General features: G+C 52.3%; 1 protein-coding gene across 2 annotated transcripts in view; it reads left to right on the forward strand.

Annotated features, from left to right (window-relative positions):
- The window catches only part of Sema1a (semaphorin 1a), a 184,449-nt gene that overhangs the window by 160,220 nt on the left and 10,574 nt on the right, over positions 1-13,655 (forward strand). For both annotated transcript variants that reach the window (XM_031991698.2, XM_031991699.2), the window contains exons 3-9: positions 2,342-2,438; positions 4,097-4,506; positions 10,826-10,914; positions 11,497-11,638; positions 11,937-12,285; positions 12,690-13,306; positions 13,413-13,623. In XM_031991698.2, the coding sequence (XP_031847558.1) occupies positions 2,342-2,438; positions 4,097-4,506; positions 10,826-10,914; positions 11,497-11,638; positions 11,937-12,285; positions 12,690-13,306; positions 13,413-13,623 (1,915 nt within the window). The remainder of the gene's footprint in view (positions 1-2,341; positions 2,439-4,096; positions 4,507-10,825; positions 10,915-11,496; positions 11,639-11,936; positions 12,286-12,689; positions 13,307-13,412; positions 13,624-13,655) is intronic.

The raw sequence follows: 13,655 nt of genomic DNA on the forward strand, positions 1-13,655 counted from the left end.
GAGCACGGGGGGAAGGAGTGTCTCGCGGAGGTTCCGAGACGTAACGTTAAAGCGCGATATAGATCGAGGATGATAAAAGAACCAACGTCCGCGGAACGTGACGCGGACAAGCTTCGAAATTAGATCGTCCAGCGATCCGTATGCGGTTCGCAGCGTGTTTGCGATTGCGATCGTCGGACTAATTTTCGAGAGCACCGACAGAGGTTCCAAGCTGTCCTGTTTCATTTCGAAACCAATCTGCGAAAAGGACCGCATCCCCGCGCCCTCGGTCGGCCGACATCTACGCGTCGCTCCAGTTCCCGACGCGCTGGAAAAACACATCTCGAATCGCGGAAAATCATTGAATTAAAAACGTCCACCGGTTCGGCCCGAATTCCGCGGGAATACGGGGGCGGGGCGGAGGCCGCGGGGAAATATGTTCCCGAAAATACTCGACTCGAAAGCGCTTCAAAGAATACTCGTCCGGAATACGGTGGCGGTAATCGATTTGCCCAGTGGGACGCGTTCGATCGCGACGAGGAGCAGTCACAGCCAGACACGGTAAATATCGTTGTAACGTTTCCACGCGGAAAACGTTTAATAAGCGACCGCTGAAATCGACAGTGCCCGGAAGCGATCCCGTTACGTACTCCCCGCTGGAATCCGGCCTCGCGTTTCTCTGTCGCGCCGACGGGCGCGTCGGCGACGAGCCGCGTCGCGGGGCAACGTGACGTTAATACGTTCCCGGCGCAAGACGTACGCGATCCCCTGATAATGGCCGGCTCGCCGGTATTCCGCGGGCTATCTGCGACCCAAATCGAAACGCGTACGCGACGCGGCGCTCGAGTCATCGATATTGACCGGCGGTCGGGCCGCCGCGTTAATTACACTTCAGACGTTGCCCTCCGAGGAACGCCGTCGGATAATTGCCGCATTCGTTTCGGCCGAATTTCGGATTCCGTTCGCTCGAAAGGCGAAAACGAGTCCGTCCGCGCGAGAAGATTCGCGTTTAAATCTCCGAGGCGGTGCCGAATCTGTTGAATGGATCCCTGGATATCTGCCGCTCGCTGACCGGTGTCATTCTTCCATTCGAAAGGAATATTCGAGAGTATTCAAGGCTCAAACGGCGGCGAGAGGGAATTTCAAAGACGGATGAGCGAAGCGGGAGTACCCGGCTCCGAAGTTGATCGGAATTACGTTAATTACTTTACCGAACGTCTTCCAAAGGCGGGCTGAATGGGGCGAGGTCCTTCCATAATGGCCCTCTTCACCGTAGCATCCGTTCATTGTTACCGTTGATGCTATTGCGTGCTTATCTCCGACCTAAATTGCATCCACCGGATACGAGGGACCGGCCCGGCGACATTGACTGACGTCGAAACGCGGAAACACCCCGATAATTATGCCAGCGTCACGAGAGACGTCGATTAGAATCTGGCTCGGACGCGACCGATTCCATGTCCGCGGATTCCCCCGGCGACTCGTAATTCGGGTCGGCCGCGCGCAATTCCGATCAACCCCGCCGATTCCCCGCGATTTTTCGATTAAGCCATTTTAGGGTAGATCCATAGCGAGTTACTGTAGGCGACATTAATCGCGAGTGACGAGAGCACATTGAGAGTAACCGTTAATTCGACAATGTTTCCTTCTACTTGTCCTCGACGAGATACTCGTTTGACTCGTCCGCGGCTTTCACAGTTAGGAGAACCATGATTCTATAGAGAATCTTGAATGCGCACGTTTCAATGGCCACAGCGAGAAGCCTCGAGGAACGACGATCGCGATATTCGCTCGTAAGAAAAACACGCGGTAATTTCAGCGTGAAATGGAGACCTAACTTCGAACGAGGCCGAGGATCCGCTCGAAATCCGGTGGCCGCGGAGACGGCTCCATCGGTTTTCCGGCGGATCGTCGGGGTGGGGTTCCCCGACACGCGGAAGTGCCGATCGATCGCGGAAGGGATGAGGCGGCCGTAGTAACTAATAGATAGATAATTAGCGGATAATGAAGTAGCTTCCCGGGGGCTGGAAAAAATGCTCGATCGACGGGATAGAGCCGTTAATGATCGATCGCCGCTTTGTTCCTCGAGTTCGCGGTCAAAAGGAGCTTATTACGCTTATTAATCCGACTTGCCGGCTGATCGACGCTGCGCCGTCGAAGGACCGCGGAGGGGGCGGAGGGCGAAGGGCCGGGGGAGGGAGCGTCGCTCTCCTCGGCTTTGGTCGCCTGTCCCCGGCGTTCACGGTGATTCGTCGCGAAAAGGGTCCGTCGAGTGCCGGCTAATTAGATGAATAAGATAATTCCACTTTTCAGACGATGGAACAAAAACTAACCGGCCGTTTCCTCCGCTTTTCTTTTCCAGGTGCGGAAGATGTGTTCAGGTTTACGGGAAACGAGACGCACACAGACTACTTTCGGCTGGTGCTCCGGGACGGGAACTATCTTCTGGTCGGCGGAAGGTAAATAGAGGATTCATTTGGAGCGAGTGGTTTAATTAAAGGACCGGTTCTTCTTCTCCTTCTTTGCCACCGGTTCGAGGGCCCCGTGTGATCGACGTCCCGGCAGCCAGCCAGCCAGCCAGCACGCCGCGCCGGCTGGCCGGTCGCCTCTGCCCGCTCGCTCGGGCCCTTTACTTGTGTACGTGCGGGGAGTGAGTAGTATCCACTCCTCCTACGGGAAAGCTCGTTTCCGCGGACTTTCTTCCGCGTTCCTTATCCTTCCTCCCTTCTTCCGACTTTGCTTTCTCGCCGAGCGGCGCACCCCTTCTCCCCCGGTCGGACGATGAATTCCGAGGGCGGCCACGAGCCGCTGTTCTTCCCTGTTAATGAGATCGGCGAACTTTATTTAGAAACTTCTTTGTACTCTTTATTTCGCGAACCTTCGAATCCCAGGCACAACCGTGGAACGCGCGCTCCCCCGGCCGCCTGGCCGGCTCGTAGCCGGGATCTCTTAAAAAAACTTCCCTCTCGCGCGAAACAGGGGAAGACGTTACTCGTAATTAAAACGCGAGATACGGCGCGGCGAACGGCGCCGGGAACGGCGCTCCTTCCCGTAACATTTGGGTCGACGGAGAATTAGGTCTCGCCCGTGATTCCCATTTCCGTCTTGCGCCGGGGATCTTCTCGTTCCCACGGAAAAAGCCGGCCCTGATCGAACAGCGCTGGATCCTCGCCGTTCGATCAGCTCGTCGGCTCGCTCGTGTCGCGAGTGGGGAACGGAGTGAGTCGGCCGTGCGGCGGACTCGCGATAATTGGGTCGATCGCGGCCGTCGAGCGTGAACAGGTCGTTGCAGCGAACATCGCTGTCGTTGCTCGAATTACGCTAATTGTTCATCGATTTGCCGGCTCGCCGGGCGCGAGCTTTTTTCCCCGACATCGGTTCCGACCCGGTCGAGAACTCGCACGCGGAGAACGAACGTTCGCTCGCCGGCGACGCGCGGCCGGGAAGTTCCACGCGGAAAATATCCGACGGGAGATTCGAGCCGGGAATATTAATCTCGAGTCGCGCGTCATAAATCTATCGCCGCGTGTAATAAACGGATCGGGGCCGCGCAGCTGGAATCCTCCGCGGTTCCGCCGTTCGGCGTTCCGATCGACTTTTTCCCCCGTCCGCTCGACGCGACGCGGAGCAACGGACTGCGTTCCTCGCCGGTATCGACGGATTCGCGATGGATACGCGGGAAACGCGGGAGGACGCGAGATACTTTCTGCGCGGCGGTGATTAATACGGTGACATTCTTCCGTCGGGAACGAGGAAGTTTCTTGATAAAAGTACAACAACGGTCGATCGATTTGGAACCGCTCTTTCTCGTCGAATCCGCAACGAACCGACCCGCGACGGGGACGATCGCATTCGTGGAAAACCCGTGGCCGATCCGGCGGATCGCGAAGAGACAAAGAATCCGTCACGCGATTATCGGGCCAGGACACGATTCTAGGATCTTCCATTGGGGAACCACTCGAGCTATTCAGCTGACGTTGAAAAGACTGTCGCGCACAAAGGAGAAGGCCGGCCACTCGAACCGTTCAATCCCAGAAACCTCTTCTAGTCCAGCTTCTTCTTCCTCCTCTTCTTCTTCTTCTTCTTCGTCTTCTTCTTGTTCCTCTTCTCGTTGCAGAAATCTCGTGCACAACCTGAGCCTGACCGATCTGACCGAGCAGCAGAGGCTGACTTGGTACTCGACCGACAGTGACGTGAAGATGTGCCTAGTGAAAGGCACGCCCGAGGAGAACTGCCAGAACTATATTCGCATCCTGGTGAAGACCGACGCGAACACGCTGCTGGTGTGCGCGACGAACGCGTTCAAGCCGATGTGCCGGGATTACGGCGTCCACGCCGGCAACTACTCGATCCTGAAGGAGAAGATGGGCCAAGCGATGTGCCCGTACGATCCCCGGCACAACAGCACCTTCACCTACGTCGACGGCGAGCTGTACACCGGCACGGTGGCCGATTTCGCTGGAATGGACCCCATCATCTACAGAGAACCGTTGCAAACCGAGCAGTACGACTCGAAGAGCCTCAACGGTAAGTTATCGTCTCGACTCGTCTCCTTTCGTCTCGCCTCGTTTTCGGTGGCTATAAACGCTGTGGGATCCTCCGCGGAACGTGTACCGCGACGATGAATATATTTGACACTTCTCTCGACGTCAGACGCATCGAAAACAGACATTTTATCTTTCGTTAACGACCACTTTTCGGTTACCGAGTTCCGAGGGTGTGTTTATATCTTCCTTTACTCAAACTAACGTTCTGAATTGGCAAAGATACATTTTCTTGTGAAACACATAAGGATAGTTTTATAAGGGTAGTTTCTGTTAATAAAATATTAACCCCTTGCACTCGGGAGGTGACTCTCAGTCACCACTTGATTTCCTACAGTGAAGCTATAAAGTTTCATATTTAATATTATACTTCTAATTCATGAATCTGAGAAATATTGACGTAAAATAGCTTTGTCCGTCAATTCACGTGAATTTCTCGTCGAGTTGGTTTCTCGAAATATCGTCTTCATCTCATTAGAAAATGTTGAAGTATTTCTAGCGAAAAACTTCGGAGTACAAAGGGCTAATGACAATCAAGTTCCACGGAATCCCTAGAATCCGGTTATTCTAATTACATAAAGCTACTAGAAACACGAGTTTAGCCTCGGCTCCTACGATTCTAGCCCCTATGCGACGGATCGATCGGACCCACCCCCGTCTATAAACAAAAAAGACTACTCTCCATAGCTGGAGGAAGCACGCGTGCAGAAAATGATAAGTAGGGTCGGAATGACGAATCGGCGACGAAAACGTCGATGTTAACGCGCGATTAAAAATTAAAATGCCGGCGGAACGGCCGCGACGAGTGCGGAGGGTAAACAGCTGGAGTGTTTTTGATAGCGGAAGCGGGTCGGTGGAACACGGTCGTTCCGCGAAATTTATCGCCGGGTATACTAAACGGTGCGCGCCGTCGTTTAGCGCGGAAAGAGGAAACTTTCCACTTCGCAGCGGGAACCGCGAACGGCCAACGGTTTTAAATTAAACGGGAAATTCCTCGCGAGAACACTTGCGCGAAGTTGTCTGGCGTCAGCTAAACGGATCGTTAAATCGAGACCGATCCCGCGACGGGACTTGACGGCCGAATTTCGTCTTCGCCTCTCCCTTCTCGATCTCCGCCGATCCGAGACGCCCGGTACGTACCCGTCGCGCGCGCTCGCGCGAGTATGCAAACACGGCGTGCCGTAAAACGTCCAGGCGGATCGCGAAGCGACCGGTGATTCCGGGCCGATCGTAATATCCGCCCCGTCGTTCGCCGCGCTCGCCTCGCCCGTTCGATTTGTTATTTACAGGACGGAGAGCTCCGAGGCGATCGGAGGCGGGTCCTGGGCTTCGAAAATCCTGGCCCGGAGCCATGGGCCCAGGATTCGCTGGGAAACCTCGCGAGATCGGTAGCCGCTGCGTCGCCGCGGCGGTTTCAACCCTTTGCACTCGAGAGGCGATTCCTAGTCGCCGTATTTGATGCAGCAAAGTTGTAACTATGTACTAGATCAATGCGTGAAATGTTGAAAGAACATAACTTTGTTCCCCAATTTATGTGTTTTCTTGATAAATTAATTTTAGAACATCTTGTCTGTGTAATTAGAAGGTATTGGATATTTCGAGTGAACAACTTTCGGTCGCCGTACGATTTGATACAGCAAAGTTGTAACTTTATGTACTAGATCAATGCGTGAAATATTCAAAGAAAATTGCTTTGTTCCCCAATTTATGTGTTTTCTTGATAAATTAGTTTTAGAACATCTTGTCTATATAATTAGATAGTATCGGGTATTCTGAATGAAAAACTTTCGAGTGCAAAGGGTTAACACTAGGTTTACCGGGTCATTTTCAACCATTTCGTACTTTGCGAGAGAGATTATACATACCGTGTACATTTCTTCTGATAATTGCGTCGATTTTTATTCATCCATTTCATAGTTTTATTTATAAGATAATCGTACATAATTATGTCGCGTTTCAACCCTTAGCAGTCCCTGAGTTTCCAATCTACCAGCAACTCCACATTTTTAGTCCTCGTGATGAATATGAAAAAATATAACATTTCTTAGATTTTTTGTTTGCTCTTAGGAAACAATTTGCGTGTGCAGCAAATGCAGTAATCATAGGATAGTTTTTTCACTTTTGATCATCGAAATGTTTAATAATATAAGTGGAGCCTACAAAGTGCAAAGGGTTAAGTTGTTCTTTAAACATATGTGGTTTTGTTTGGGTGAAATTGATTAGCGGCAGTAGAGATAGGTACATAAAAACGATTTTATACTGCAAAATGCACTGAATGGAGGAATGTAACATTAAATCATTTCATTGAATTGCATCATGATTGCACGCTGACCTTGCTCAATATCACCGCATTCGGTAGCATTGTTTATAATATAGAAATGTTGTCAGATAATCGTGTAATTTAATGAACTATAGTATTTCGATTTGATTGGACATGACCCCATAGCATTCAACGTGTTTGTCCAGCGGTGTAAGGGACTTTTCACACGAGCGATCCCGCAGCGGTGGCGATGTGTGATTTTAGAAAAACAATGACGTAAAGTTCTCTTATTCTTCCTTCGCGAGACATCAGAACTTCGTCTCTCCGTTACTCGAACACAATCGCAGCGGCACCGCATGAAGATTCTTTGAAATACACAAAATATTCAGCAGATGAAGCTAAGTTCTATATTAATTACTTAAATGATAGGAAAAACAGAAACTACGTGCTGATCTCTTGATGTTTGAGCAATTAAATTATTTGTTTATGACTTAATCTTCGGAACATGAAAACTTCATCTCGCCGAAATGTCGACATTCGTTCGCAAAGGTTAACCCTTAGCATTTTATTCTATTGAAAACTTTACCTGTTCTAACAATTTTTTCTATATTTATTTGTAGTATCACAATTCTACCACTTAACATTTTGACTGCCAAGTAAATAACCAACAAAACTCCCATGCAATCGAAACAGTTCTCTCAATAAAGCAAAAACTAAAGAGGCAAGTTTCTTCGTAACGATTACACTACTATTCTCCTTGTATCTCACACATTCAGTGAAACTTCGTTCGATGCGTCACCAAGAGAATGAATAATCAAGATTACGATAAAAATGGTGTCACCCGTATTCGGGTGACGTGGCAGTCAGTGTTAAAGGTAAAATTTCCCAAATATTCTTCAATAAATATACAGAGCGTCATATTGCCCCTCTATAATCCCGTGTAACTTTAAAATCACACATCAATAGACTGGGTTAAATTGATTTATTTAATTCTTTATTGCAAAATGACCAATGACATTAAACGATTAATCAATTTAAACTTTTCTACACGCAGGCGTTTACGTTCAACGTCATTGCAACTTCAAAGTTACAAAATATATTCGTTTCAATAAAACTATTAAAACCATTGAATGCATTTTTAATTTGTGTTCATATGTTGACATTTATTAATTTCATACCGCATAAATTTTGTTATAATCACGAAACAAAATTCGGCCCACAGAAGGTTAAGCTGTAACTGAATGAACTAACGTGAACTTCAAAGTGAGAAATTAACATCACGTCCGACCGCAAATTGTCGACCGTGCGTGCACTCGGATCTCCAGAGTCCGCGCCGCGGATTATTCCGCGAACCGTCCATACCCGTGCAACAACGACGTAGCGGCTGTCTCCGCGATCCCGACGAAACGCGTCACCGTCTCGATGGAAAATTTGAATCCGGTTCAAAGTTTCGTCCCCCGTCTCTGGTCTGTCCTCGCGGATCGTTGTCATTGTTGTTGCCGTTATTTATTGACCGTTCGACCGTACGATTGCTCGTAAATTCCGGCGACGTCGTTGCGCGGACCCGACCCGCTGCGAGCAAGTCTCGCCGCTAAAAAACGTAACGCCGGTCGGTCGGCGAGACGGGGAGCGGACTGAATTACGGTTCCCCGGCGAATTTGCCGAGGGGTCGAATTTTCCTCGGGATCGGGCTCGGTAAGAAAGAATTATGGGCTAGATAGCGGGGGATGACAGCCGCGCGACACGTACGGACGGTAATATTTAAGAAGGCTTCTCGACGTTCCGACGGCGATTCGGGGTGACGTCCGGCCGCACCCGATACGCCTCCTCCTCGGCCGCGGGAGACCGAACGCCGATAAAATTGATACGTCACCTTGTTTCAGGGGTTGACTCGTCCGCCAGAGTATTTTAATTGAACGGTGTACGAGCGCTAATCAAGTTTCTCCGCCCGCTGGATAATATTGATTTTCCCTCCGTTCGTTGAAAATTCAATTTTCTCTCTCTCCCTCTCTTTCTCTTTCTCTTTCTCCCCCTCCCTCCCGGCCCGTGCCCGTGCATGTTCTTCGAAACCCTTGCTTCAGCCCCGCCGCGTTAACGGACGTTTCGGAAGCCTCTTCCCGGCGAATCGTTCGCAATAACCGTCGGTTGCTTAACCCTCTAACCGCGGAGCTTCCGATTTTTCTGCGCGAACTCGACGAAAGACGGCGACTAACGATAGCCTGATAAAATACCCGAGAGAGGTAACAGGTCAATTAAGCAGGAATATTTGGAGAATTATTTGGAACGCGAATTCCGCGGTTGGAGGGTTAATCGTCGCGTCGGACGAGCCAGTCGGGCGTCGAGGGTCGTCGATTTCAGCGTGAGCGTGCTTTGGCCTCCGCGCTGGACCGTTTTTCTAATGGAATAATGAATCGGTTGTTGTTCGACTGAGACGATAAATAAACACGCCCGTTCGGTATAATTGATCGGCGCGTAATGAACGTCTACGTCGACGCGTGTCGTAAATATTATCACGGAGACTGAGATTCGTTTCTCCGTTTGACGCGTTAAGCGCCACGAAAATGTTAAGCGTTTTCCCATACAGTTTCTCTTTTGTGGCAAAGAAAAGTAGGAATAATTATGAATTATTTCTCGTTGCAACGTTTGCGTTACACTATTGTCAGCTTAGTTGCCTTACTAAACATTTTTATTTCACATCGGTTGTCTTGTATGTTACGATTGTTTTTCAGTCATTCAGAAGCGTCAGTCACCAGTGATTGACATGGCGCTTAACGTGTTAATCGGTTGACTTTATCCAGTCGAATACGTCTGATTGCCAATTCTATTCCTGCGTACATTTTTCTAACCGCGAGAAGAATCGCGCGAGATGCGAGTGCAAGGAAGGAAGGGTAGGAATGACGGGAGGTTCTCGATCCCTCCACCCCCTCTGGGTTCATACGATTCTCCCGGTCGTCCGGCAACGCGGGGATCTCCGGCGAACGCTTTGTCTCGATGGAGGGAGGCGCAGTTAAACGCGCCGAGAAAGAAAGACAGCTGGACGACGTGGCGGAACGGCGGACGGGTCGCGGCGCAGAAGCGACGGGGCGCGAGGGCGAGCGAGGGAGAGAAAACGACAGTGAATTTATGGGCCGGAGCGCAGCGGCGGCAGCGGTGGCGGCTCGGTCGGATATACCTACGCGCCGCGCGAGATTAATATTACTTTATGAATCCTAAGAAGCTTATGAAAACCCTGTCAAGTTAATAAATCGATAAAGTTTTCCCACTTTATCGGGCGGTTGTGCGCGACAACCGGAGCGACGGAGAAAGAACGAGGGCGGCTCGGAAGGGCGGCGGGGGACGGGGGGGAGGGCAGGCGCAACGACGTAGAAGAAGGGGGAACAATCGTGAACGGGGGAGGAGACAGGCGGACCGAGAACCGCGTCGTCGTTTCGTTTCACCGCGCGAGACCGCTCAAATAACCGGGAAAATAAAAGGGTTCTTACGTATTCGTAGTCGGCTTATTCCCACGATGGCGCACGGCGCGCGGGGTCGAGAAGCTGTCACGCTCCCTTTCCCGCCGGGGGAACAGCGGGAGAGCGGCAGGGAGGGAAGGAGGGTGGGTGGGAGTGGGAGTGAGACGGGGTGAAATTGATTTTTACGAAGGCCGGCGATCCGGCGACGGTAATTGGAAACGGCTCCGAAAGGTGTGTAATGATTTTTTAACGAGGAATCGATAACGCCGGATTATCCTACCGTTCGCGCCCCCTTTCCCGGCAGCGTTCCGCGCGACTTCCACGGATCCGCTTCCTCGATCCGAATCGGACGTAACTCGCTCGGTCGGTCGCTCGCTCGCGAATTTCCGGCGCGGGACGCGTCCTTATTTTCGAGCGGTCCCCGGGCGTTATCTGGCGTGGTTTATAGCGGGGCGGTGGCATTGTTTTCCCTGCGGCCGGCTAGTTATCACGTTCGTTTATTTATAAGGGAACTTTATGACCGCCATTTACCGGCGTCCCCCACGTAATAACAATAATAGCCTTGTAACGCATGTGCATTCTAATTGCAGCGCCGAACTTCGTGAGCTCGATGTCCCAGGGAGACTTCGTCTACTTCTTCTTCCGGGAGACCGCTGTAGAATATATCAATTGCGGCAAGGTAAGTAGTTTGCGCCGCCTAATTGCACAATTAGTTCGCGGAGAGCGCGGATCCATTCCGGGAACGAGCGGGAAATCGACGGCGATTAAACGCCCGGCAACTCGCGTAACAAACGGGAATTCCGACCCGGCACTTGTGTTCCTCCTCTTAACGGGTACGATGATCTTCCGCGCGCGCGATCTCCCGGGGGCCGGTTGCACGCGCCTCTCCTAGCCGGCGAACGATTTTCGACGAGCGACACGGAAAAGTTGCATCCGCGGGGCGCGCGTCCTCGAGCGAACCTCCGCTCCAATTTATCGTCAAAGGGACCGCCGCCTGGTTTCTCCGGGGTTCGCGACGCTATCGCGCGCAATTTTACACCGCCGACGAAGATGCATCGACGCACGTACACACGCGCGCGTAATAACGGGCCGCGGGGCGAATCAGGGGAGCTGCACTCGATCTTATCGAACGCCCCGCGAGGCGTCGGGACGCGGAGCGGGCCGGCGTATCGGCGCAGCGGGGTCGCCTCGGCATTCGCCGTGCACGAGAGAAACGGCTGCACGCTTTTCACGCTTCTTTTTTTCTCCCTCTCGTTTCCAGACCGTCTATTCTCGCGTGGCGAGAGTCTGTAAATACGACCGAGGTGGTCCGCACCGTTATCGCAATAGGTGGACCTCGTTCCTAAAGTCCAGACTTAATTGCTCCGTCACCGGAGACTTTCCTTTTTACTTCAATGAAATACGTAAGTACGACGATCCGCGCGTCGCCGTCGGATCGCGAGCGATCGATCCGCTTCGCCCTCCTCGGGGGTTCCGGTGGCTCCTTTCAGGAGGAACCGCTCCGAGGGATCGAAGATCGAGCGCGACGGACGGCGACGGCGTGATCGATTCCAAAAAAGCGCCCCGTGTTTGCCCGTGCACGTCCGCGGCGCAGCGGCCGGGAAATAAATTTTCGTGGACCGCTCGTAAACGTCTACGGCTGCGGGCGGACCCGGGCGCGCAAACAAAGAGCCTCGAAATTACAGCGAGCGTTATTTGCAGAATCAACGACGGAACTGATATCGGGCCAGTACGGCAATAAGTCGGCGCAGCTGATATACGGCACGTTCACCACGCCGGTGAACAGCATCAGCGGCTCGGCCGTCTGCGCCTTCTCCTTGCAGGACATCACCGACACGTTCAAAGGGAACTTCAAGGAGCAGAGCGCCATCAACTCGAACTGGCTGCCGGTGCAGAGCACCAAGGTGCCGGACCCCAGGCCGGGACAGTGCGTCAACGACTCCCGCTCGCTGCCCGACCTGACGCTGAACTTTATCCACACGCACTCTCTCATGGACGACCTGGTGCCCAGCTTCTTCGGGCAGCCCATCGTCATACGCACCAGCTTCCAGTAAGTGTAGTCTCGGAAGAGATCGATGCGAATGAAATCATTGAGTAATCTGAATCTGGTAAGGCGTGTATCGTCTCGCTATAGTTGGTAGACGATTATAATCTCGCAAGGAGTTACGGATTTAGAAATGAAAAACTCCCGTGAGAGGGTTAATAACACGACAAATATTGCAATAATAAAATACAAGCTATTTAGAGATAATTCGATGGAAAAGGAAACGGAGAGAAACAAGAATTCCATGCACGATCAGGTTATCTTCAGAATCATAGCCGTACACTGCTGCTACACCTTACCGTGCACTAAGTTTTCATTTCTAGATTCATTCGAGAATAGATTATTCTGCCTAGCTGTCTAGTCAGTCTCCTCATTTTCTAAATCCTTCTAACGTCATCCGCATCTTCCAGTTACAGGTTCACGCAGATAGCAGTGGATCCGCAAGTGAAAACGCCCGGCGGCAAGACGTACGACGTGCTGTTCATCGGCACCGACAACGGCAAGGTGATCAAGGCGGTGAACGCGGAGTCCGCCGACACCCACCTGAAGGTCAGCCCCGTGGTGATCGAGGAGATCCAGGCGTTCCCGTCGACGGTGCCGGTCCGCGGGATAAAAGTGGTCCGAGCCTCTCAGGCGGGCGACGGCCTCGAAGACGGCAGGCTGGTCGTGATCGCCGACAGCCAGGTCCAGGCGCTCAGGCTCCACCGGTGTTACAGCGATAGGATCTTGTCGTGCGGCGAATGCGTGGCATTGCAGGACCCTTACTGCGCCTGGGACAAGATCGAGGGCAAGTGCAGGGCGTTGGTGGGCCCGGCGGCCACGGACGCCAGCCGATTCCTGCAGAGCGTCGCGACCGGGATGCACGGCTCCTGTCCGCCCAGCAAGAGCCTGAACAAGGACGCCGGCAGCGTCGGCGCGATCTCCGCGAACCAGAACAAATTCCCGCAGGACTCGATGATCCCCAATAAGGAGGGCCAGGGCGGGGAGATCATCAACATCATGCAAGACGAGGAGCAGGATAATTCAGGTAGCCGCGGAACGATGCGCCCGCACGGTTCCCGATGATTATCGTCTCAGGAAGCCCGCCAATCGGATCGTACGATAACACCGCGCGACTTTTTGCTCGGTTACAGGCCCCGAGGTGTCGGCGGCCGACTCGCCACCGCCGCAATATTCCGTGGAGACTCTGGTGATGGCCGTGGTGGCCGGCGCGTTGGCTGCTCTGCTGGTCGGTTTCGTGGCTGGCTATCTGTGCGGCAGGAAGTGCAGGAAAGACGAGGACGACAATCTACCGTACCCGGACACGGAGTACGAGTACTTCGAGCAACGGCAGAACGTTAACAGGTGAGCGATGAATTTCTTCCGTGTCTTGGACG

The sequence above is a fragment of the Nomia melanderi genome, chromosome 2, assembly GCF_051020985.1.
Source record: "Nomia melanderi isolate GNS246 chromosome 2, iyNomMela1, whole genome shotgun sequence".
Taxonomy (NCBI): domain Eukaryota; kingdom Metazoa; phylum Arthropoda; class Insecta; order Hymenoptera; family Halictidae; genus Nomia; species Nomia melanderi.